Genomic DNA, 25586 nt, shown 5'->3' with positions numbered 1-25586 from the left:
GTTAGAAAAATAACCCTCCCCAAGACCCTGAAAAGTGAGTGCAAAGTGCACTAAAGTTCCCCTAAGGACAAAGTAGTCGTGTTAGAGGAATAATGCAGGAAAGACACAAACCAGCAATGCAACAACTGTGGATTTCCAATCTAGGGTACCTGTGGAACAAGGGGACCAAGTCCAAAAGTCACAATCAAGTCGGAGATGGGCAGATGCCCAGGAAATGCCAGCTGCGGGTGCAAAGAAGCTTCGACTGGACAGAAGAAGCTGAGGTTTCTGCAGGAACGAAAAGGGCTAGAGACTTCCCCTTTGGTGGACGGATCCCGCTCGCCTTGGAGAGTCGTGCAGAAGTGTTTTCCCGCCGAAAGGACGCCAACAAGCCTTGCTACACGCAAATCGTGCGTTTGGCGTTTTTGGACGCTGCTGGGGCCCAGGAGGGACCAGGAGGTCGCAAATTGGACCTGCAGAGAGAGGGGTCGTCGAGCAAGACAAAGAGCCCTCACTAAAGCAGGTAGCACCCGGAAAAGTGCCAGAAACAGGCACTACGAGGATGCGTGAAACGGTGCTCGCCGAAGTTGCACAAAGGAGTCCCACGTCGCCGGAGACCAACTTAGAAAGTCGTGCAATGCAGGTTAGAGTGCCGTGGACCCAGGCTTGGCTGTGCACGAAGGATTTCCGCCGGAAGTGCACAGGGGCCGGAGTAGCTTGTAAAGTCGCGGTTCCCAGCAATGCAGCCCAGCGAGGTGAGGCAAGGACTTACCTCCACCAAACTTGGGCTGAAGAGTCACTGGACTGTGGGGGTCACTTGGACAGTGTCGCTGGATTCGAGGGTCCTCGCTCGTCGTGCTGAGAGGAGACCCAAGGGACCGGTAATGCAGCTTTTTGGTGCCTGCGGTTGCAGGGGGAAGATTCCGTCGACCCACTGGAGATTTCTTCGGAGCTTCTGGTGCAGAGAGGAGGCAGGCTACCCCCACAGCATGCACAAGCAGGAAAACAGTCGAGAAGGCGGCAGGATCAGCGTTACAGAGTTGCAGTAGTCGTCTTTGCTACTATGTTGCAGGTTTGCAGGCTTCCAGCGCGGTCAGCGGTCGATTCCTTATCAGAAGGTGAAGAGAGAGATGCAGAGGAACTCGGCTGAGCTCATGCATTCGTTATCTAAAGTTTCCTCAGAGACAGAGACCCTAAATAGCCAGAAAAGAGGGTTGGCTACCTAGGAGAGAGGATAGGCTACTAACACCTGAAGGAGCCTATCAGAAGGAGTCTCTGACGTCACCTGGTGGCACTGGCCACTCAGAGCAGTCCAGTGTGCCAGCAGCACCTCTGTTTCCAAGATGGCAGAGGTCTGGAGCACACTGGAGGAGCTCTGGACACCTCCCAGGGGAGGTGCAGGTCAGGGGAGTGGTCACTCCCCTTTCCTTTGTCCAGTTTCGCGCCAGAGCAGGGGCTAAGGGGTCCCTGAACCGGTGTAGACTGGCTTATGCAGAATTGGGCACATCTGTGCCCAACAAAGCATTTCCAGAGGCTGGGGGAGGCTACTCCTCCCCTGCCTTCACACCATTTTCCAAAGGGAGAGGGTGTCACACCCTCTCTCAGAGAAAGTTCTTTGTTCTGCCATCCTGGGCCAGGCCTGGCTGGACCCCAGGAGGTCGGCTGCCTGTCTGAGGGGTTGGCAGCAGCAGCAGCTGCAGTGAAACCCCAGGAAGGGCAGTTTGGCAGTACCAGGGTCTGTGCTACAGACCACTGGGATCATGGGATTGTGCCAACTATGCCAGGATGGCATAGAGGGGGCAATTCCATGATCATAGACATGTTACATGGCCATATTCGGAGTTACCATTGTGAAGCTACATATAGGTAGTGACCTATATGTAGTGCACGCGTGTAATGGTGTCCCCGCACTCACAAAGTTCAGGGAATTGGCTCTGAACAATGTGGGGGCACCTTGGCTAGTGCCAGGGTGCCCTCACACTAAGTAACTTTGCACCTAACCTTTACCAGGTAAAGGTTAGACATATAGGTGACTTATAAGTTACTTAAGTGCAGTGTAAAATGGCTGTAAAATAACGTGGACGTTATTTCACTCAGGCTGCAGTGGCAGGCCTGTGTAAGATTTGTCAGAGCTCCCTATGGGTGGCAAAAGAAATGCTGCAGCCCATAGGGATCTCCTGGAACCCCAATACCCTGGGTACCTCAGTACCATATACTAGGGAATTTTAAGGGTGTTCCAGTAAGCCAATGTAAATTGGTAAAAATGGTCACTAGCCTGTTAGTGACAATTTGGAAAGAAATGAGAGAGCATAACCACTGAGGTTCTGATTAGCAGAGCCTCAGTGAGACAGTTAGTCACTACACAGGTAACACATTCAGGCACACTTATGAGCACTGGGGCCCTGGGTTACCAGGGTCCCAGTGACACATACAACTAAAACAACATATATACAGTGAAAAATGGGGGTAACATGCCAGGCAAGATGGTACTTTCCTACACTATGCAGGGTGGCTTTACGTACACATGTAGATATGGCTCTGCAGTGTGCCCCGCAGGACCGTCATTAAAAGTGACGTTCCGACTGCGCAAAGGGCTTGTAAATAAGCCCCTCGCTCACTCACCTTATCACAAATGAAAACCATCACCATAAAACCCACCGGGCCTCAGCATCCTTATTTCATGATCTTTCGTTTCCTTGCAGATGGGGCAGAAGGGGAAATACTCGCAGGTTCGAGTGATGATGTGTGAGCTCATGGAGAGGAGATCCCAGCTCCTGTCTGGAACCCTTCCCAAAGACGAGCTCCTGGAGCTGAAGCGGGAAGTCACCACCAAGGTGGATTATGGGAACAAGTAAGTGGAATGACGAATCTGAGGACATGAGGCTGGGAGTGGCCTCTCGGAGTGACGAAGTGAGGGACAAACTGTGAGGTCACGAGCAGCACAGTGGGAGGTAAAAAGCTGTCTGTGCGAGAGAGAACGAAAGGGAGAGTGTGTGTGAGACAATAAGAGAGGCCAGCAGCACTGGTGGCCGTCGCGGGACAGCACAGCACCTGCAGCATGTATTGCACCTCTTCAAAGCAGCGAGCATCGGAGTAGTGTTGCAGACATGTCACACCAGCCTAGTCTAGAGGCAGGGCCACTGGACATATATGAAGTATGCGATTGTGCGTCTGCGGAGATTTTTGCACAGTTATAGATTCGCCACATTTGCCACATAGGCCATCATCTGCCACATAATCTGCATATTTTTACAAAATAAAATGTGTTCCTAGCTCAAACGGTTCAAACGTTAATAAAAATGCAGCAAAACATGTTGCAATAGAAGACCCTTTAGCAAGTCACCTTGCTGTTGCTTATTGCTATATTTGGGTATTAAAATGGTACAAATGAGGTGTAACAAATGCACCAACAATACCACCAAGTTTCAAAATGATGAAATAATGAAGTAATACTATTATAAATTTTGCCACATTACACTGCATAATTTGCCTTTTCTTGCTGTATAAACTACCCAACCCTGCCGCATAATGTAACCCTCTCTTTACGCATAATTCCAAAGGCCCTGGCAGGAGGTCTGGAGAATGGGAGGCTCCCTGGGCGGGGGGTCTGATTCGATCTCTGTAGTTGGGGGAGGGGGGGTGGCCAAGAGGCACATCATATTGAAAACTGTGTTTTTAGTGAAAAAATCTGAGGCAGTGAGACTCTGTGTAATGGGCCATCAGTAACATTTGTCGCTCATATGGTAGTTGGGGTAGGTGTTAAAGGGAAGAGGGCTTCAAATAATACTCAAGGTTCCTCCCTGCACCCTCCAATTCTGATAAAGAAAGGCACTGTGCTATGTTAATTTCATATTGTTACATGAAAACAAATTATGCAAATTCCCCAGAGCCCTAATTATGTCAAGGGTATTTCTTTGTTGCCTGGTTTCCTTCTCCGATGATTTCATCTGCTATAGACTGTGGCTGTTGGTGTGTTGTGGAGCCCCCCTGTGGAGTGGGAAGGGTTCTGAGATTGAAGTTTACTTGCTGGTCATTTTAGACATCACTTATAAGACTGCTGCATGTGTATTATTGTCCGTGAAATAGTTCCCTCTTCTTCTTTTCTCCAGGGTTTTTCTTCTGACTTTTTTATTCTTCCTCTTGTGTTTTTGTTTGTGGCTTCATGCGACCAGGCCTGGGGCCCAGACCAAGACCTATTGGCTTTGCCAGTGCTAGTTTATTCTACCTGTTGTGTTTTTGTTTTTGCCTTTACATAGCTGCCAGGTTTTCCAGGTCCATGCGTGATGCGGTGCTCCAGCCTAAATGTTTTTCTTTGAACTCTAAGACTTGTAGTCCTGTTTTATAATGGAATAAACAAGACTACAATTCAAAGGAAAAACCTGGACTGGAGCAGCATTATGGCTTTATGCGAACAGGCATGTGCTCGAAGCGAGACCTATTGGCTTTCGAAAATGCTTATTTGTTCTTCATGTTGTGTTTTTCCTTGTGGATTCATGTGACCAAGGCTGTGCGCCAGACCGAGAACTATTGGCTTTGCCAACGCTTGTTAATTCTTTGCGGCTTCACGCAACTAGGTGTGTGCAGCAGACCCATAACTTTTGGCTTTGCAAATGCTTGTTTATTCTTTGTGGCTTTGTGCGACCAGGCCAGACCGAGACCTATTGGTTTTGCCATTGCTTGTTTATTCTTTGTGGCTATACCTATTGGCGTTGCCAATGCTTGTTTTTTTCTTGGTTGCTTCGTGTGACCAGGCCTGTGCGGCAGACCCATACCTATTGGCTTTGCCAGTGCTTGTTTATTATTTGTGGCTTCATGCCACCAGGCCTGTGCCCCAGACCCAGAACTATTGGCTTTGCCAGTGCTTGTTTAATCTTTGTGGTTTCGTGCGACCAGGCCTGTGCGCCAGACCCATACCTATTGGCTTTGCCAATGCATGTTTAGTCTTTGTGGCTCCGTGCGACCAAGCCGGTGCTCCGGACCCATAACTGTTGGTTTTGCCAATGCTTGTTTATTCTTTGTGGATCCGTGTGACCAGGCCTGTGCGGTAGACCCAGAACTATTGGATTTGCCAGTGCTTGTTTATTCTTGTGACTCCATGCGACCAGGCCTGTGCGCCAGACCCATACCTATTGCCTTTGCCAATGCTAGTTTATTCTTTGTGGCATCTGCGACCAGGCCTCTGCGCCAGACCCAGAATTATTGGTTTGCCAGTGCTTGTTTATTCTTTTTTGGAGCTTCATGCGACCAGCCCTGTGCACCATACCCATACCTTTTGGCTTTGCTAATGCTTGTTTATTCTTTGCGGCTATACCTAACCTACTGACTTGGCCAGTGCTTATTTAATCTTTATGGCTCCATGCGATCACACCTGTCTGCCAGACCCATACCTATTAGTTTTGCCAGTGCTTGTTTATTTTTTGTGGCCCCATGCGCAGGTAGGTGCGCTAGACTGATAACTATTGGCTTTGTCTATGCTTGCTTACTCGTTGTGGCTCTATGCGACCAGGCCTGTGCGCCAGACCCCATAGCTATTGCTTTGCCAATGTTTGTTTATTCTTTGTGGCTTCATAAGACCAGGCCTGTGCATCAGACCCATACCTTTTGGCTTTGCCAGAGCTTGTTTATTCTTTGTGGCTCCATGCAAGCAGGCCTGTGCATTAGAGACGGACTCATGGTGGCATCCCGCCCCAGAGGTCTCCATAACACATCCCGCCCCCTCCTCCCTACATCATCCCCCATCCCGGAGAGTGATGGGGTGTGCATGGACATCTCTGTTAGGGACCGGCAGGCAGCAGGCTCTCCGGGCACTTAACAAGGAAGGAGCGCCAATTACTAAGGCAAAGACACGAGGGGGGCGAGCACGGGAGCGGACCCTGGTAATAGCCTCCGCCACGCTCCGCGGAGCCTTAACCGACCAGGAGGCCGCGCCGCGCCAAGTGCGCATAAATCTCACTCCGGCTCCGCGAACGGAACCGCGGTCACTTGTTCAACAAGAGATCTAATTAAGCTGGATGTACCGCAAGAGGCCAGCCGTGGATAATGGGGCTCGGAGCGGGGAGTGAGTTATCTCTGGCACAGTGCGAGCCCACTTCAGGACAGATAGAGTGTGACATCCCTCAGATGTACCTCTGCACCCTGGGAGTAATGTATGCAGGGTATAGAGAAGAGGCCAGGAGAGGCCGTGAGACCCTGCACTACACAGTGGGAGCCCACTTCAGGACAGATAGAGTGTGACATCCCTCAGATGGTGCGCATGGTGCGTCTGCACCCAGGGAGTAATGTATACAGGGTATACAGAAGAGGCCAGGAGGGGCCGTGTCACCCTGCACTGCGCAGCGTGAGCCCACTTCAGGACAGAGTGTGACATCCCTCAGATGGACCATCTGCACCCTGGGAGTAATGTATACAGGAGGGGCCACGTGACCCTGCACTGCACAGTGCAAGCCCACTTCAGGACAGATAGAGTGTGACATCCCTCAGATGGACCTCTGCACCCTGGGAGTAATGTATACAGGGTATACAGAAGAGGCCAGGAGGGGCTGTGTGACCCTGCACTGCACAGTGAGAGCCCACTTCAGGACAGATAGAGTGTGACATCCCTCAGATGGACCCTCTGCACCCTGGGAGTAATGTTTACAGGGTATAGAGAAGAGGTCAGGAGGGGCCGTGAAACCCTGCACTGCACAGTGAGAGCCCACTTCAGGACAGGTAGAGTGTGACATCCCTCAGATGGACGTCTGCACCCTGGGAGTAATGTATACAGGGTATAGAGAAGAGGCCAGGAGAGGCCGTGTGACCCTGCACTGCACAGTGCGAGCCCCCCTCAGGACAGATAGAGTGTGACATCCCTCAGATGGACGTCTGCACCCTGGGAGTAATGTATACAGGGTATAGAGAAGAGGCCAGGAGAGGCCGTGTGACCCTGCACTGCACAGTGTGAGCCCACTTCAGGACATATAGAGTGTGACATCCCTCAGATGGAGCTCTGCAACCTGGGAGTAATGTATACAGGGTATAGAGAAGAGGCCAGGAGAGGCCGTGTGACTCTGCATTGCACAGTGCGCGCCCACTTCAGGACAGATAGAGTGTGACATCCCTCAGATGGTGCGCATGGTGCGTCTGCACCCAGGGAGTAATGTATACAGGGTATACAGAAGAGGCCAGGAGGGGCCGTGTCACCCTGCACTGCACAGTGTGCGCCCACTTCAGGACAGATAGAGTGTGACATCCATCAGATGTGCGCATGGTGTGCCTGCATCCAGGGAGTAATGTATACAGGGTATACAGGAGAGGTCAGGAGGGGCTGTGTGACCCTGCACTGCACAGTGTGAGCCCACTTCAGGGCAAATAGAGTGTGACATCCCTCAGATGGACCGTCTGCACCCTGGGAGTAATGTATACAGGGTATACAGAAGAGGTCAGGAGGGGCCGTGTGAGCCTGCACTGCACAGTGCGAGCCCACTTCAGGACAGATAGAGTGTGACATCCCTCAGATGGACCGTCTGCACCCTGGGAGTAATGTATACAGGGTATACAGAAGAGGTCAGGAGGGGCTGTGTGACCCTGCACTGCACAGTGTGAGCCCACTTCAGGACAGATAGAGTGTGACATCCCTCAGATGGACGTCTGCACCCAGGGAGTAATGTATACAGGGTATAGAGAAGAGGCCTCGTGTGACATCCCTCAGATGGACCGTCTGCACCCAGGGAGTAATGTATACAGGGTATAGAGAAGAGGCCAGGAGGGGCCGTGTGACCCTGCAATGCACAGTGTGAGCCCCCCTCAGGACAGATAGAGTGTGGCATCCCTCAGATGGTGCGTCTGCACCCTGGGAGTAATGTATACAGGGTATACAGAAGAGGCCATGAGACCCCACGTGACCCTGCACAGTGCGAGCCCACTTCAGGACAGATAGAGTGTGACATCCCTCAGATGGTGCGCATGGTGCGTCTGCACCCAGGGAGTAATGTATACAGGGTATACAGAAGAGGCCAGGAGGGGCCGTGTCACCCTGCACTGCGCAGCGTGAGCCCACTTCAGGACAGAGTGTGACATCCCTCAGATGGACCATCTGCACCCTGGGAGTAATGTATACAGGAGGGGCCACGTGACCCTGCACTGCACAGTGCAAGCCCACTTCAGGACAGATAGAGTGTGACATCCCTCAGATGGACCTCTGCACCCTGGGAGTAATGTATACAGGGTATACAGAAGAGGCCAGGAGGGGCTGTGTGACCCTGCACTGCACAGTGAGAGCCCACTTCAGGACAGATAGAGTGTGACATCCCTCAGATGGACCCTCTGCACCCTGGGAGTAATGTTTACAGGGTATAGAGAACAGGTCAGGAGGGGCCGTGAGACCCTGCACTGCACAGTGAGAGCCCACTTCAGGACAGATAGAGTGTGACATTTCCCTCAGATGGATGTCTGCACCCTGGGAGTAATGTATACAGGGTATAGAGAAGAGGCCAGGAGAGGCCGTGTGACCCTGCACTGCACAGTGCGAGCCCCCCTCAGGACAGATAGAGTGTGACATCCCTCAGATGGACGTCTGCACCCTGGGAGTAATGTATACAGGGTATAGAGAAGAGGCCAGGAGAGGCTGTGTGACCCTGCACTGCACAGTGTGAGCCCACTTCAGGACATATAGAGTGTGACATCCCTCAGATGGAGCTCTGCAACCTGGGAGTAATGTATACAGGGTATAGAGAAGAGGCCAGGAGAGGCCGTGTGACCCTGCATTGCACAGTGCGCGCCCACTTCAGGACAGATAGAGTGTGACATCCCTCAGATGGTGCGCATGGTGCGTCTGCACCCAGGGAGTAATGTATACAGGGTATACAGAAGAGGGCAGGAGGGGCCGTGTCACCCTACACTGCACAGTGTGCGCCCACTTCAGGACAGATAGAGTGTGACATCCATCAGATGTGCGCATGGTGTGCCTGCACCCAGGGAGTAATGTATACAGGGTATACAGGAGAGGTCAGGAGGGGCTGTGTGACCCTGCACTGCACAGTGTGAGCCCACTTCAGGGCAAATAGAGTGTGACATCCCTCAGATGGACCGTCTGCACCCTGGGAGTAATGTATACAGGGTATACAGAAGAGGTCAGGAGGGGCCGTGTGACCCTGCACTGCACAGTGCGAGCCCACTTCAGGACAGATAGAGTGTGACATCCCTCAGATGGACCGTCTGCACCCTGGGAGTAATGTATACAGGGTATAGAGAAGAGGCCAGGAGGGGCCGTGTGACCCTGCACTGCACAGTGCGAGCCCACTTCAGGACAGGTAGAGTGTGACATCCCTCAGATGGACGTCTGCACCCAGGGAGTAATGTATACAGGGTATAGAGAAGAGGCCTCGTGTGACATCCCTCAGATGGACCTTCTGCACCCAGGGAGTAATGTATACAGGGTATAGAGAAGAGGCCAGGAGGGGCCGTGTGACCCTGCAATGCACAGTGTGAGCCCCCCTCAGGACAGATAGAGTGTGGCATCCCTCAGATGGTGCACATGGTGCGTCTGCACCCTGGGAGTAATGTATACAGGGTATACAGAAGAGGCCATGAGACCCCACGTGACCCTGCACTGCACAGTGCGAGCCCACTTCAGGACACATAGAGTGTGACATCCCTCAGATGGTGTGCATGGTGCGTCTGCACCCAGGGAGTAATGTATACAGGGTATACAGAAGAGGCCAGGAGGGGCCGTGTCACCCTGCACTGCACAGTGCGAGCCCCCCTCAGGACAGATAGAGTGTGACATCCCTCAGATGGACTGTCTGCACCCTGGGAGTAATGTATACAGGGTATACAGAAGAGGCCTTGTGTGACATCCCTCAGATGGACCATCTGCACCCAGGGAGTAATGCATACAGGGTATACAGAAGAGGCCAGGAGGGGCCGCGTGACCCTGCACTGCACAGTGCGAGCCCACTTCAGGACAGATAGAGTGTGACATCCCCCAGATGGACCTCTGCACCATGGGAGTAATGTATACAGGGTATACAGAAGAGGCCAGGAGGGGCCGTGTGATCCTGCACTGCACAGTGAGAGCCCACTTCAGGACAGATAGAGTGTGACATCTCTCAGATGGACCTCTGCACCCAGGGAATAATGTATACAGGGTATAGAGAAGAGGCCAGGAGAGGCCGTGTGACCCTGCACTGCACAGTGCGAGCCCACTTCAGGACAGATAGAGTGTGACATCCCTCAGATGGACCGTCTGCACCCTGGGAGTAATGTATACAGGGTATACAGAAGAGGCCAGGAGAGGCCGTGTGACCCTGCACTGCACAGTGCGAGCCCACTTCAGGACAGATAGAGTGTGACATCCCTCAGATGGACGTCTGCACCCTGGGAGTAATGTATACAGGGTATAGAGAAGAGGCCAGGAGAGGCCGTGTGACCCTGCACTGCACAGTGCGAGCCCCCCTCAGGACAGATAGAGTGTGACATCCCTCAGATGGACGTCTGCACCCTGGGAGTAATGTATACAGGGTATAGAGAAGAGGCCAGGAGAAGCCGTGTGACCCTGCACTGCACAGTGTGAGCCCACTTCAGGACATATAGAGTGTGACATCCCTCAGATGGAGCTCTGCACCCTGGGGGTAATGTATACAGGGTATAGACAAGAGGCCAGGAGAGGCCGTGTGACCCTGCACTGCACAGTGCGAGCCCACTTCAGGACAGATAGAGTGTGACATCCCTCAGATGGACGTCTGCACCCTGGGAGTAATGTATACAGGGTATTCAGAAGAGGCCAGGAGGGGCCGTGTCACCCTGCACTGCACAGCGTGAGCCCACTTCAGGACAGAGTGTGACATCCCTCAGATGGACCTCTGCCCCCAGGAAGTAATGTATACAGGGTATAGAGAAGAGGCCAGGAGAGGCCGTGTGACCCTGGACTGCACAGTGCGAGCCCCCCTCAGGACAGATAGAGTGTGACATCCCTCAGATGGACCTCTGCACCCTGGGAGTAATGTATACAGGGTATAGAGAAGAGGCCAGGAGGGGCCGTGTCACCCTGCACTGCACAGTGTGAGCCCACTTCAGGACAGATAGAGTGTGACATCCCTCAGATGGTGCGCGTGGTGCGTCTGTACCCAGGGAGTAATGTATACAGGGTATACAGAAGAGGCCAGGAGAGGCCGTGTGACCCTGCACTGAGGGGGTACTGCATGCAGGGTATAGAGAAGAGGCCAGGAGGGGCCGTGTGACCCTGCACTGCACAGTGCGAGCCCACTTCAGGACAGATAGAGTGTGACATCCCTCAGATGGACGTCTGCACCCTGGGAGTAATGTATACAGGGTATACAGAAGAGGCCAGGAGGGGCCGTGTCACCCTGCACTGCACAGCGTGAGCCCACTTCAGGACAGAGTGTGACATCCCTCAGATGGACCTCTGCCCCCAGGAAGTAATGTATACAGGGTATAGAGAAGAGGCCAGGAGAGGCCGTGTGACCCTGCACTGCACAGTGCGAGCCCCCCTCAGGACAGATAGAGTGTGACATCCCTCAGATGGACCTCTGCACCCTGGGAGTAATGTATACAGGGTATAGAGAAGAGGCCAGGAGGGGCCGTGTCACCCTGCACTGCACAGTGTGAGCCCACTTCAGGACAGATAGAGTGTGACATCCCTCAGATGGTGCGCATGGTGCGTCTGCACCCAGGGAGTAATGTATACAGGGTATACAGGAGAGGCCAGGAGAGGCCGCGTGACCCTGCACTGAGGGGGCACTGCATGCAGGGCGTACTGAAGAGTTCAGTGGCTCGTGCGTCCTGTACACACGGAGCAGGCACGGTACACGCAGCAGTGCTGCAGGCATGTTCACTCTCAGTGCAGTAACAGAGCAGAGAGCAGCAGCAGTAACATGTGTGTCCTGTACACACATAGCAGGCGCAGTATTATTATTATTATTATTATTATTACTTGTAAAGCGCATAACTAACCAGGTAGGGCTTCCCAGCGCTGTTGCAGCCGGGAGGGCAGTACAGTCCAATAGCAGATTAAGACACTCAGGTCTGCAGGTTCCTGCGGAAGATTGTCAGGGAGGTGCAGCTCCTCAGGGGCTCAGGAGCACGTGCAACTCTGGGGACTGGGTTGATTGCTCAAGCGCAGCGCTGGGGAGGGCTGGCAAGGAGCTGTGGACCAGTGCCGGAGGCTGGTAAGGAGCTGTGGATGTGGACCAGTGCCGGAGGCTGGTAAGGAGCTGTGGACCAGTGCCGGATGCTGGTAAGGAGCTGTGGACCAGTGGCGGAGGCTGGTAAGGAGCTGCGGACCAGTGCCGGAGGCTGGTAAGGAGCTGTGGACCAGTGCCGGAGGCTGGTAAGGAGCTGTGGACCAGTGCCGGACGCTGGTAAGGAGCTGCGGACCAGTGCCAGGTCTGACTTTATGCATAAAGCATAAGCGCATATTTAAGGGGGCCTATCACCTTTTAGCACCATATTAGCATTTTTCAACGCTAATGTGGCCCAACGAGGCCAAAGGCGCCACAACAGATTTACAAGGTGGCCTAACGCATGCATTGCGCCACGTTTTGCCCGCACCAGGCATAATGTATGCAGGGAGGATGTTGCCCCGTTGGAGGGTGGAAAAAATGGCGCAAGAAAATCCAAAGTATTTCTTTGTGCCATTTTTCGCAGCATTTTAATGCATGCTCGGAGCAGGCCTTAAAAGGGGGCACACCATTAATTTTAATTAGCCCCTATGTACTGTTCAGGGTGTGCAGCAAAATTCTGGCGCTATCCCTGAACAGTACTGTAGGAAGCTGGCTCTGTATATACTATATCAAAACGAGATATAGGGCCATATGTACGAACACTTTTTCCCATAGACACAGAATGGGGAAAAACCTTTGCTACATCTGGTCCATAGTGTGCACAGAGTTCAGGGGTTCCCATACAGGCTTGACAGAGGCTGAAGTAGATAATACTAATGCACCCTTCTGTGGTAGTGCGGTCGAGCAGTTAGGGTTATCAGAGGGTAGTGCAAAGCATTTGTTGTCACACACAGGCAATAGAAGAAACACACTCAATGACAACTCCAGACCTATAGGTTTTTATATAGGAAAATATATTTTGTTAATTTATTACTAGAACCAAAAGACTAATTTCAGAAGTAAATACTGTTGCAGGTAAGTACTCAACATAGACATCAATGTAACTTTGTTTCACTTTACCAAAGTAAACAGTTTTTAAAGAGACAGAGAATATCTATTTTAAAAATGGGCACAGTGCAATTTCAGAACAGTTCCTGGGGGAAGAAAAAGAAGTGCAGTCTTTAGAGGTAAGTACTCGACTTACAGTTCCAGTCTCCGGGGGTTACGAAGTCCACAGCTGAGGGTTGAACCTAACCCCAAACATCCAATATTACCAACAGGGGGCCGGCCGGGTGCAGAGGTCAAAGCTGAAGTAGATTTAACATAGGCTCCTATGGAGACTGGGGGCACTCGGCATCAGATCTGCAGGCAGGTAAGTACCCGCGTCCGCGGAAGGCAGACCTGGGGAGTTTATAGGAGCACTGGGGGGCCACAAGTAGGCACCAAACACACACCCTCAGCGGCACTGGGGTGGCCGGGTGCAGTGTGCAAATAAGGTGTCGGGTTTTCAATGCTTCTCTATGAGGTGACCCAGGGGGTTACTCAGATACTGCAGGTGAGGTCCATGGGGTCGACATGGGTAAACCACAGGCTGGACAGGGAGTAGGGCCGCATGCTGATCGCAGCTGCACTGGAGGTTGGGTTCTTGGAGACCTGGGGCTGCGGGTGCAATGTGTCTCCAGGCATCAAATATTTTCGTCCGGAGCTTTCGCGGTCAGTGGGGTCCTCGGAATTCTCTTTGCAGGCAACACCGTGGAGTGGTGGAGAGGTCAACCCAGGGTGGGGACTTGCTCAGAGTCGCCTGGGGATTCTCTCTAGCTGGTTGGGGCACCTGGACACGGGCTGGTGGAATCCGGTGCAGAGTGGTCAGGAGTCAAACATTTGGAGTGAGGCTAGAGTCATTGGTTGTTGTTAGGACACTGTCCACAGGAGTTCTTGTTCATTTTGGGTGTAGGACAGTACTCTGGAGCTTGGCAGAGGTCGCAGCTCAGCAGGATGCGTCGCTGTTCTTTTGCAGGTTTTTTGAAGCAGGAGACAGGCCGGTAGGGCTTGGGACAAATCAGTTGTTGTCTTCCTTCTTCTCTGCTGGGGGTTTCAACTATGTAGTCCTTCTTCTTCTTGTCAGGTCGCCAGGAATCTGTTGAGCTGGGTTCAGGGAAGCCCTTGAATACAAGATTTAGGGACGTTACAGGGGTCAGAGGGTAGTAGCCAATGGCTACTGTCCATGAGGGTGGCTACACCATTATTGTGTCAACTCCCTTTGGGGTGGGAGACACAGACCTAACCCTTTTGGTCCCTGTCCTCTAAACTAAGATGAAGGATTCTGCAGGGAGGGGGTCACTTCAGCTCTGGACACCTTAGGGGAGATCCCAGCTAAAGTGGTCATTCATCCTTGTCTTTCCTTAGTTTCCCACCGAACTTAGCACCAAAAGTGGGGCTTTGTCTGGGGGGGCAGGCATCTCCAGTAGCTGGAGTGCCCTGGGGCACTGTAACATGAGGCCTGAGCCTTTGAGGCTCACCACCAGGTGTTACAGTTCCTCGAGGGTGGAGGTGTTAAGCACCTCCACCCAGAGCAGGCTTTGTTTCTGGCCTCAAAGAGCACAACAGCGGTGTCAGAAACTTGTCTGCTAGTGGCAGGCTGCAACAGACCAGTCAGTCCTACACTAGAGAACGGGGTAAAATACAGGAGGCATCGCTAGGAGGTCCTCTGTGTGCTTTTTAGAATTAATCCAACACTGGCATCAGTGTGGGTTTATTGTGCTGACCTGCTTGATAGCAAACCTCCCAGTATTCAGTAAAGCCATTATGGAACTGTGGAGTTCGTAATGACAGATTCCCAGACTGTTAGAAATGGGGTCTCTAGTTGGCAGTTGGTTTGCACCATGTCCAAGTAGGGACCCTCACAGGATAAGGGAGATAACCGCTCAGATAACCCCTGCTCACCCTGCTCACCCCCTTGGTAGCTTGGCACGAGCAGTCAGGCTTATCTCAGAAGCAATGTGTAAAGCATTTGCACATAACACACTGTAATAAGTGAAAACACTACAAACGGACACCACACCAGTTTTAGAAAAATAGCCAATATTTATCTACATAAAACAAGACCAAATACGATAAAAATCCAACATTCAGTAATTAAAAATAAGAATTCTGCAAGATTTACTCAAAAATGCAGTTCCTTAAAGTCGATAGCTCCACCTGGGGCTATCACGGCGTCATGATCAGCAAAACCAACAGTTCAGGCCGGCTGCGGCGTTGTAGGCCAGCTATGGTGTTGGGAAGACCCGCAAACAGTACCTTAGATTTGCAGGGCATCGTGATCCTCGCAGAGAGCGGCGTCGCTGACGTCATGGTGTTGGTTCCGGAGTCGGTTCCGGAGTCATCGGGCCTTTTAGGTCATACGCATTGCGGATCGAACTCCAGGCTGATGAAGTCAGGTGTGCTGGCGTGGATGGCATCGGGGCTGCGGTCCGAAGTAGGATGATGCGACGTGTGGTGCCCACAGGTCACAGTGCAGGCAGCGGTTCGGTGACAGCATCCAGCTGTGTCAGTGAGACCAGTGCTGCGGTGTGAAGCAGAGCAGTGCGACGTGCAGTGTCCACAGGTCACGGTGCAGACAGTGCCGGCGTCATTGCTGAAGCGCTGTCGTCGGTAGGCCCAAGCCAGTGGTGCGGGACGGGGAGGTGCTTTGTGACCTTCACGAGCAGTGTCCACAGGCCACGTTGCAGGCAGGATGCCTGGTGATGACACAGGAGTCGATGGTGCTGGCGTCAGTGGACCGGGGCTGCGGTGCGGGACGGGAGGATGCTTCGTGTACCTCACGAGCGGTGCAGGCAGCGGCGCCGTTGTCAGCGGGAGCAGCATTGTCGGGGATGCCCAGGCTGCGGTGTGAGCAGGCGATGCCAGATTGTGGGCCATCCTGCAGTGAAGTCGTCCGATGACAGCGTCGGGGAGACCAGGGTCGCAGTGCGAAGCGGGGCAATACGACTCCGTGTGGTGTCGGCAGGTCACGGTACAGGCCAGCGGCGTCGTTTGCAGCATCGCAGTGGTTTCTACTCTTGAACAGCACAAAACACACAGTTCCCAGTGCTGCAGGTCAAGGAAACTGGATTATTTGGTGTCCCTGAGACTTTCAACAGCAGGCAAGCTCTACTCCAAGCCCTTGGAGAACTTTCTCAAGCAGGACACACAACAAAGTTCACCCTTTGCACTCTTTTCAGGCAGAAGCAGCAACTGCAGGCCAGTCCAGCAAAGCAACACAGCAAAGGGACAGTACTCCTCCTCTAGCTCTTCAGCTCTTCTCCTTGCAGAGGTTCCTCTGGATTCCAGAAAGATTCTAAAAGTATGGGATTTTGGGTACTCGTCTTATACCCAGTTCTGCCTTTGAAGTTGGAAAACTTCAAAGCAAAGTCTCAAGTGTTTGCAAGATCCTTCCTTGTCCAGGTCAGGCCCCAGACACTCACCAGGGGGTCGAAGACGGCATTGTGTAAGGGCAGGCACAGTCCTTTCAGGTGTGAGTGACCACTCCTCCCCTCCAGCACAGATGCAAAATGATGCAAATGTGGGGCAAAAAAAGTATAAATATGGGCCTTAGATACTAAAGTAGCAATAAAGTAGCGCTGGATAAGCTCAGTCGGAAGATTGTTTGCCGCAGATGGGGTATCGAAAAGAGCCCCTCTAGGTTCAGGGACGACCACATGTCCAAGCCAAACTGCTATCGCATAAGAAGTGGGTCCAGAATGTGCTCAACTCAGGGCAAAATGAAGATCATATGCAATGAGACCCCAGAATCAGACCCATGTCTAAAGCATCCACCATTGGTGCGTTGTACGTCAGAGAAAGAAAGAATCAAAGAGAGAAGGAACGAAGAAAAGAGAAGCAAAGAAGGAAAGAGAAGCGAAGAATAGAAAGAAAGAAAACAAAGGAAATAAAGAAGGAAAAAAGAGAGGGGAAGAGAAAGCAAAAGAGAAGAAAAAAGGAATGAAGAAGGCAGGAATGAAAGAACATAAAAGGAAGAAAAAAGAAGGAAACAGCTATAAAGAAAGAAGAAAGAATGTGACAAGGAAAGATGGAAGGAAAGGAGGAAAGGAATGACGAAAGAAAAAGAAAAGGAGAGAAGGAAAGAAAAGAAAGAAAGAAAAAGAAGGAAACACAGAAGGAAAAAAGAGAGGGGAAGAGAAAGCAAAAGAGAAGAAAAAAGGAATGAAGAAGGCAAGAATGAAAGAACATAAATGGAAGAAAAAAGAAGGAAACAGCTATAAACAAAGAAAGAGAGAAAAAGAAAGCAAAAGAGAAAGAAAGAATGAGATAAGAAAAGATGGAAGGAAAGGAGGAAAGGAATAACGAAAGAAAAAGAAAAGGAGACAAGGAAAGAATAGAAAGAAAGAAAAAGAAGGAAACAAAGAAGGAAAAAAGAGAGGGGAAGAGAAAACAAAAGATAAGAAAAAAGGAATGAAGAAGGCAAGAATAAAAGGAAGAAAAAAGAAGGAAACAGCTATAAAGAAAGAAGGAAAGAAACAGAAACCAAAAGAGAAAGAAAAAATTAGAGAAGGAAAGACGGAAGGAAAGGAGGAAGGGAATTAGGAAATAGAAAGAGAAGGAAAGAAGAAAGAAGCAAAAAAGAGAAGCAGAGAAAGAAAAAGTATAAAGAGGATAAATTAATACAGAACGGTTTCAAATGGACACAATCTGGTGTGCTGTGAAATGACAAGAGTCAGAAAAGCCAAACACTTCAAAGCAATTTGCAATTGCACGGGCATGAAATGGGATCCATGAAGATGGAGTGTGCGTCAGAAGTGTCCTGATGCACATCAGGCTCTCAACACAAAGGCAGCAAAAATGGGGCATCCTGTATTCCCTAGAACAAGGTAAATAAAACTAAAAATTAACAAGCGTTTACACCTCACTGGTTTTGAAAGGAATGGGAGAATGCATCAAACATTCCCTTCAAAATCAAAGAAGCGTCCAACAAAGCACAAGTGTTTCAGTTTTGTATTTGAAGCCTAAGTTTCTAGAGGCTGATCATTTGAACAAACAGTTGCTCCAAGTGAGGGCGCAGTGAGAAAAGAAAACCAGTGGGCTGGATGACAATGTAAAGAAAATCAATAAAACTCACTTTTGATACTGCTAGATGACTCCTGGTTGGATGATGGATGCAATTACAGAGGATTGCTATCTGTTGATGCTTTCAGGGACTTTTGAATTTTCATTGCTCATATGACGGATTTATGTCTGAACTGCAAGCGCTCCTTTTCAATTTGTGAACCTTTCAAACATACCCTGGCGCCTTTGCATCTTGTGTGGGATGTTTTAAACTGCCATTTTGACCTGGCAAAATAAACAACTCAGTCGGCCAAGGAAAAGTCCTCCACAACCCAAAGGGTAGGATGTATTTCATGTAAAAAGATGGACATATACTTTTAACTTTTACATGTCCTGGTAGTGAAAAATGCATCAATGTACTTTTCCCTACTGCAAGGCCTGCTTCGTCCATAGGGTAACATTGAGGTACCTTATTACACTTAATAAGTGCTGACTTTCTATTGGAAATAGGTAGAATGTCGAGATCTGCGTCTAAAGAATTGAAATTAAAATGTCTCCTTAATGGTAAATGTGAGTTTTAAGTCACAATTCCGAATATGTAACTTTTAGAAAGTTGGCATTTTTTTGTCCTAACCATTTGGTGCTTGCAGTCTGTATCCTGGGTCATATGACTAGATGCCGCTGTCAATCGTTTTTTTGTGTATTGATCCCAGACAGTGAGACAAAAAGGGGAACATGTATTGGCCGGATGGGCCATCTCTGACTTCATAGGGGGAGGAGCTATCACCTTCCATACATGCAATTCGCAAAGCCTCTGCCTGAGAACACTTACAAAGTGTTTGACATTAGTCTTTTTCTGCTCTCAGACAAGCTAGGGGACAGGACAGGGAAGAAAGAAATTCCAAACACCTCTCGGAATGGAAACCTCCAGAACCTTCTCCAATAAATACTGGCCCCTCACACCTGAATCTTCAGTCCTGGACCTGTGGAGGAGTCAAAGGGCTTCTGTGCTGCTTCCAAGAAGGACTGCTACTCTACTGCTCTGCGGCCTGAATAAGAAGGGCTGAACCTGCATCTTGAACCCAGGACCACCAGCAGGACTCCAAAGGTTTGCTGGCTGGCTTCCTGATTAGAGTCTCAGTGACAGACAAGGCTTCAACCAGCTTGAACCCAGCACCTGACTATATCCGCTGTGAGTCTTACTTCCCCCAGTGGTTCCACCCAGTCCTGGATCCTTGGAGGTAGGGGGGAAGGTGTTTGCCAGTCCAGCTGTGGTCTCTTCGGCGGAACTGATGCAGCATGACACATCTCCTTGCAGTTGCATTGGAATTGCTACTGTGCAACGATTCCCCACCACAGGACCTTGCTTCGCAGCCTGCAGCTCCTCAGAACCAATGCTGCGCACGGCATCTTTGATGTGGGATCTTGAGGTGCTCCGCAACCAGGATTTAAGGTACTTTGTTCAGCAGGCCTAACTTGGCCCCTGTACCTGGCCCACGGTACATTCCAGTCAGCCTAAACTTATGGCTTTGTCCTAGTCCGGCTTGACCAGACAACCACAGTTGGCCCTTTGTGCTTTTAGGCACTATTTTTTACATAAATCGTTAAAATTGGATTACTGCAAATCTACTGATTGAATTTCCTGCATATATATTTTATTGTCACCTTTCCATCGCAGTGTTAAAAAAATCCTTCATGCCCTAGTGTTTGATGACACGTTTCTAACCACACTACGCCAAACTGGCATTCACCAGGAGTATGACCTCTCAGTCCCTTTCTTATTCCTGTCAATGTATAAAATGTAGAGTGCTTCAGTGGAAAGAGAAAAAACTGAATGTGACACTGGGATCACAAATATAGTTCAGCAGAAGCTTTAAAGAGTGCATTTCCACACAACCAATCAAAAATGCTACTGGAGAAATGTTTAAAGTGCATATATAATGCTCTGAGCTAATTTCATTGAATTATAAGCAGGGCCACTATAGTTATGTGATTGTGCAGCATTTTTTGCATAATTATAGATTTGCCACATAATCCATCATCTGCTGCATAATTTGAAGGGTTTAACCAAAAAAAAACTTTGTTTCTAACTCATACGGTTCAAAAGTTAGTAAAAGTTCAGCGACAACTGTTGCTGCTCATTGGAAGGCCCTTTCAAAGGTTGACTGGTCAACTTTCTGATGCCTATGACTAGGTTTGGGTGTTAAGCTGGTACTAATGAGGTGCAATCAATGGACAGACAGTGTTATTAAGTGTAAAAATAACTAAATAATTAAGGAATGCTATCACAAATTCTGCTGCATTACGCTGCATAATTTGCCTTTTCTTGCAACATAATTTACTCTGTCCTGCCACATAATTTGGCCCTCTCCTGCCGCACAATTCTGGTGGCCTTGTTTATAGGGTAAATAAATATTCATCCTTGGGTTGGGGCTGTTAGTTCAAAGCCATGTTGTGTAATTCACCTGAGAGTAGGGAAAAAAATAACTCAATTTTTAGATGAGAAAAAGCAAAGCATTTGTCATATTTTGGGGAGACTATGGGGCATATTTATACTTGTTTTGTGCCAAATTTGTGTCATTTGTTTGACGCAAATTCAGTGCAAAACTAATTCCATATTTATACTTTGGTACTAGACCTGTCTAGCACCAAATTTTTGGAGTTAAAGTCATTTTTTGGACGTGGAAACCTACCTTGTGTTAATGAGATGCAAGGTACGCGTTCCCGTGCAAAAAATTACTCTAAGGCCTTAATGCCATATTGATGCCCCTGTGCTAAAATCAGGCACGGGGGAGGAGGGGTCAAATAATGGTGTTATACTTGCTTTGCACCATTATTTAATGCCTGGATCAAGCAGGCGTTAGGGGACATGTGGGCCTATTTCCATGGTGGAACACCATGGAATAAGCCCTAAGCCCACAGGTGCCCTCCCCAGGACCCAGGGACACCCCCACCCACACCAGAGGGACAGCGGATGATGGGGGACCCCATCCCAGGTTAGTATAGGTAAATACAGGTAAGTATTTTATTTTATTTTTTAAAGTGCCATTTGGGGCCCTGAAATGGGTCCCACTACATGGCACTGGATGCAATGGCCGTGCCCAGGGGACACTGGTCCCCTGTGCTGGCCATTGGTGTGGTGGGCATGACTCCTGTCTTTTCTAAGGCAGGAGTCATGTGGCATGGATGGTTTTGTGTCAGAAAATGCCGCTAGGCTGGCTAGAGTCATTATTTTTACTCTAAACTGCTTAACATCATTTTGAGGTGTAAACCCCCTCTCGCCCATACCGCCACCCCCATCTGGCTAACGTCATTTTGTTTTACGCTAGCCTACCCTTTGCATCGCCTTGCATCATTTCATAAATATGGTGCCCGGCTGGTGCTCAGGAATGGTGCAAGCCGGTGCAAAACTTTGTGGTGCAAAACTGCGTTAGTGCAGTTTTGCACCAAAAAGTATAAATATGTCCCTATATTTCTGCGCAAATGTTACTGATTTGAAGTTGTAAGAAATATTTTCTCCAAATTCAATTGGGATTCACAAAATAAAAAGTCTTGCACGTGAGGCTAACCTTTCTCTTTGAGTCAGCGAGACTGTCACAAACGTACAATACACTATTGCAGTGGTGTAAATGTATTTAGCATTGTGTCATGTCACGATATCTTTTAACTTTATTTCATTTCTTTGACTTTTTATGCCGCCAGCGCCTTTATCTTTCGGTCCCTTTAATGATCTGGCAGGTGACTCCACAACAACATAAACAAGGATATTTTGAACTCTGAATTGTGTCCTGCTTGTGGCGATATTTCCAAGAAAACACAGACAAGATAATTTCAGTTTCTATTCTGCTTCCTCCTTCTGTTAGAAAAACACAAAAGCCTCCTGGGGGCAAGGCCCAGGCCCTGCTACTCTTCTCTGAATGAAGGTGGCCTGCCTGGCCCCCTTTATAGCTAAACTACAAGAACCCTGAGGCATTCCATTGTTTCTGTTCTTGGCACTAGTGCCAGATGGGTACAATGAACTTCAGACACTTGAAAGTCTAAACAAAACGCTTGGATTTGTATTGCAGATTTTGCACCACAGCCAGGCTGGCAGTAAGGCTGCACTGGCAGATAGCAACTAAGGTGGCTGACATCGCAGTCAACAAACATTGAAAAGCCAATATGCCTCGCAGGTGGACACCTGAGTTCACAGCTACTGGCATTGCCAATGCTTGTTTTTGACATGGTTCATGGCAGACAGTTGAAAGATGGCAGCCATAAATTTGCATACATGTATATATGCATGGCAGCCATCTTTCAATGGTTTTTGTTCTGCTTTATCACAAAACCAACTCCCAGGGGGCTTCTGTTTCAACGCATCCATGAATCGGTGGCCATCTTTCAATGTTTTTTGTTCTGCTTTATCTCAAAACCCACTCCCAGGGGGCTGCTGTACAAGCCAATGCCTGAATTGGCACCATCTTACATTGGTTTTAGTTCTGCTTAATCACAAAAGCCACTCCCAGGGGGCTGCTGTTTAATCGCATGCCTGAATTGGCACCATCTTACATTGGTTTTAGTTCTGCTTAATCACAAAAGCCACTCCCAGGGGGCTGCTGTTCAAGCACATGCATGAATTGGCGGGCCTCTTCCAAAGGTTTTTGTTATACTTTATCACAAATCCTACTCCCCGATGGCAGCTGTTCAAGCGCATGCATGAATTGTCAGCCATCTTTCAATGAATTTTGTTATGCTTTATCACAAACCCCACTCCCAGGGGTCTATTGTTCAAGCGCATGCATGAATTGGTGGCCATATTTCAATGGTTTTTGTTCCGCTTTATTACAAAACCCACTCTCATGGGGGCTGCTGTTCAAGCGCATGCCTGAATTGGTGGCCATCTTTCAATGGTTTTTGTACTGTTTTATCACAAAACCCAGTCCCAGGGGGCTGCCTTTCACGTGCATGCATGAATTGGCGGTCCTCTTCCAATGGTTTTTATTGAGCTTTATCACAAATCCTACTCTCCGGTGGCAGCCGTTCAAGCACATGCATCAATTGGCGGCCCTCTTCATGGGTTTTTGTTATGCTTTATCACAAACCCCACCCCACAGGGCTGCTGTTCAAGCGCATGCATGAATTGGCAGACATCTTTCAATGGATTTTATTATGCTTTATCACAAACCCCACTCCCAGGGAGCTGCTTTTCAGGCGCATGTCTGAATTGGTGGCCATCTTTCAATGGTTTTTGTTATGCTTTACCACAAACCCCACCCCCACGGGCTGCTGTTCAAGCGCATGCATGAATTGGCAGCCATCTTTCAATGGTTTTTGTTATGCTTTATCACAAAACCCACTCCCAGGGGGCTGCTGTTCAAGCGCATACATGAATTGGCAGCCATCTTTCAATGGTTTTTGTTCTGCTTTATCACAAAACCCAGTCCCAGGGGGCTGCTGTTCAAGCACATGCATGAGTTAGCGACCATCTTTTTTTTCTATACTTTATTATTCATTTGCTGTTCCAAGACGGCCAGCAACCATTTTCGAACTGCACATTAATAATAAAGTATGCACAGGATGCCTCAGACCTACGAGCAGGCATCCAGATAGTAGTGTGTAGCTCCTGGACCTTTGCAACAAATGCTTTGAAAGAGCTGAGAGTGCGGCAGGTGGGAAAGCTCTGGATAAGTGGATGGAGTGAACATGGCTAGAGAGCGAGAGTCAGAAAGGGGCAGGAAGGAGAGACAGGAGAGAAACAGTCCCTTTGCACGACAATGTGACTACTCCAGTGCAGATGGAAGGACACAGAAAAAGCTGCTAGAATGCGTTGAGGGGACCAAAAACCTGTGAGCTGATGTAAGATGTGTTTGACAATGTTTAGGCCATGACTCGAAGAAGAAGAAAAAAAGGCTATGGGTGGAGGTGGACTGTCCAAAGCCCACTTTAAGCTAATGCTAAACTCTCAGATACAATAAACTAAAGTTGTCTCCAGGCAAAACCTACTAAGTTGGTAGGCTGCCACAAAAGGCTTAGCAGCGGCTTCAATGACAGTGAAAAGGGACTAAAATAGGAGAATTCTTTAGGCTCCTAGTGGTCTTTTGTAACCTGCAGAAGAATTAAGGTGCATGAAACAGTGTATTGTACCATCATTACTCTAATGTGTATTGTGATATTGTGCACTGCAGTTGAAGCGCCTGGATACACTCAAGGTGATTAGTTGTGCTTTACAAATCCTGTTTGATTGATTGTAAGCTCTCTTTCTGAAGCAGCCCAAAGGTAAGCACACTCTTGATTCAGTGGAAGCCCTATCCTTCGATTATCAATGCTATGCAATCTTGTGGCGTCCAGGCCACTCCTATGCAGAGAATAACATGGCAACTAGGCCCGGTGAAAATGAAACCACGCTCACAACACCACAAATAACTGAGTATCCTCTGGTACCTGTCGTGGCCGTGGGAGGACAGAGGATTCGGAAACCACTGGTCCTCCCAGAAAACAGAGGTTCTGATTGCATTACTTTTCCAATGTATCCAATGGAGATCGTAATACGGCGGACGGTATATCTGTCACGTTTGTGATGTATTCCACCAGCCAAATCCTAATCAGTCAGTTATAATATGGGATCAGGAACTTTTTTCACTATATTGAAGTTTTGTCTTTAATTTCATTCTTTTGCTTGCTGTCTCGAAATCAAAGATCCCATTTGGACCCACATGAGAAACCCAGGTACTGCTTCCCTTTGATATAGTTTCTATTTTCTTGTTGGACAATTACCACGCCGACTATTAACTATTTTAATGTTGGAATCTAAACCCTCAACATATGTATAGATTGATTCTAATGCAGTACTTTCGGACTGATCTCATATTATAACTGAGTGAGTTTCACATGGATGTTTGTAGGTAGCTTCAGCACTGATACCCAGGTCCACATGAACATGAGTTGTTCTTGTAGTGTGTAAGATCCTAATTAGGCCCAGAGTTCTTTGGAGTCTGGGGCCTTGGAAGAGATCCTGCCCTCTTGCTGGTGGCATTCCTGCCCCTCCTCTTCCTGGGATAAAGTGATGGCTTTGGCCAACTATCACTGCCCTATTGCAAGCCTCCTGCAGGAATCAGTATATCTTTGGCTTTGCACAATGGAGACTTGTTTCACCTTGTGATGTCCTGCTTTCTCTTCTGGTTGCATGGGGCCATTTTAATGACCTTAATTTTTACAAAATGGCTGATTCCAGTATCTGCATACAGTGTGGTCCTACTAGCGCTGGGAAGCCCGGTGTCGGGTGCTGATGCGCTTTAAAAAGCTGGTGAAAAGATTAGAATAGAAAAAAGTTTATTGTTTCTCATCCGCCTTCCTCCTTGCTGATTGGGGAATAACCAGGGAAGCTTTTTGTTGACCAGGCTGGAGTTTAAAGGATGGGACACTTCAGTGATGAGCTGACTCAGACCTCTCGAGAAGTGGACAACTGGTCCCAAGCGCTGGTAACCAGCA

The 25586-nt window shown here is 49.2% G+C and overlaps 1 protein-coding gene across 1 annotated transcript in view; it reads left to right on the top strand.

The window, feature by feature from the left end:
* The window catches only part of LOC138255404 (dedicator of cytokinesis protein 2-like), a 1984107-nt gene that overhangs the window by 188469 nt on the left and 1770052 nt on the right, over nucleotides 1–25586 (top strand). Inside the window, exon 6 of the mRNA XM_069205837.1 lies at nucleotides 2682–2830. Within this exon, the coding sequence (XP_069061938.1) occupies nucleotides 2682–2830 (149 nt within the window). The remainder of the gene's footprint in view (nucleotides 1–2681; nucleotides 2831–25586) is intronic.

This window comes from Pleurodeles waltl, chromosome 1_1 (genome assembly GCF_031143425.1).
Source record: "Pleurodeles waltl isolate 20211129_DDA chromosome 1_1, aPleWal1.hap1.20221129, whole genome shotgun sequence".
Classification (NCBI taxonomy): Eukaryota; Metazoa; Chordata; class Amphibia; order Caudata; family Salamandridae; genus Pleurodeles; species Pleurodeles waltl.
The sequence above is the reverse complement of the archived record's forward strand: the minus strand, read 5'-3'. Positions and strand labels throughout refer to the sequence as shown.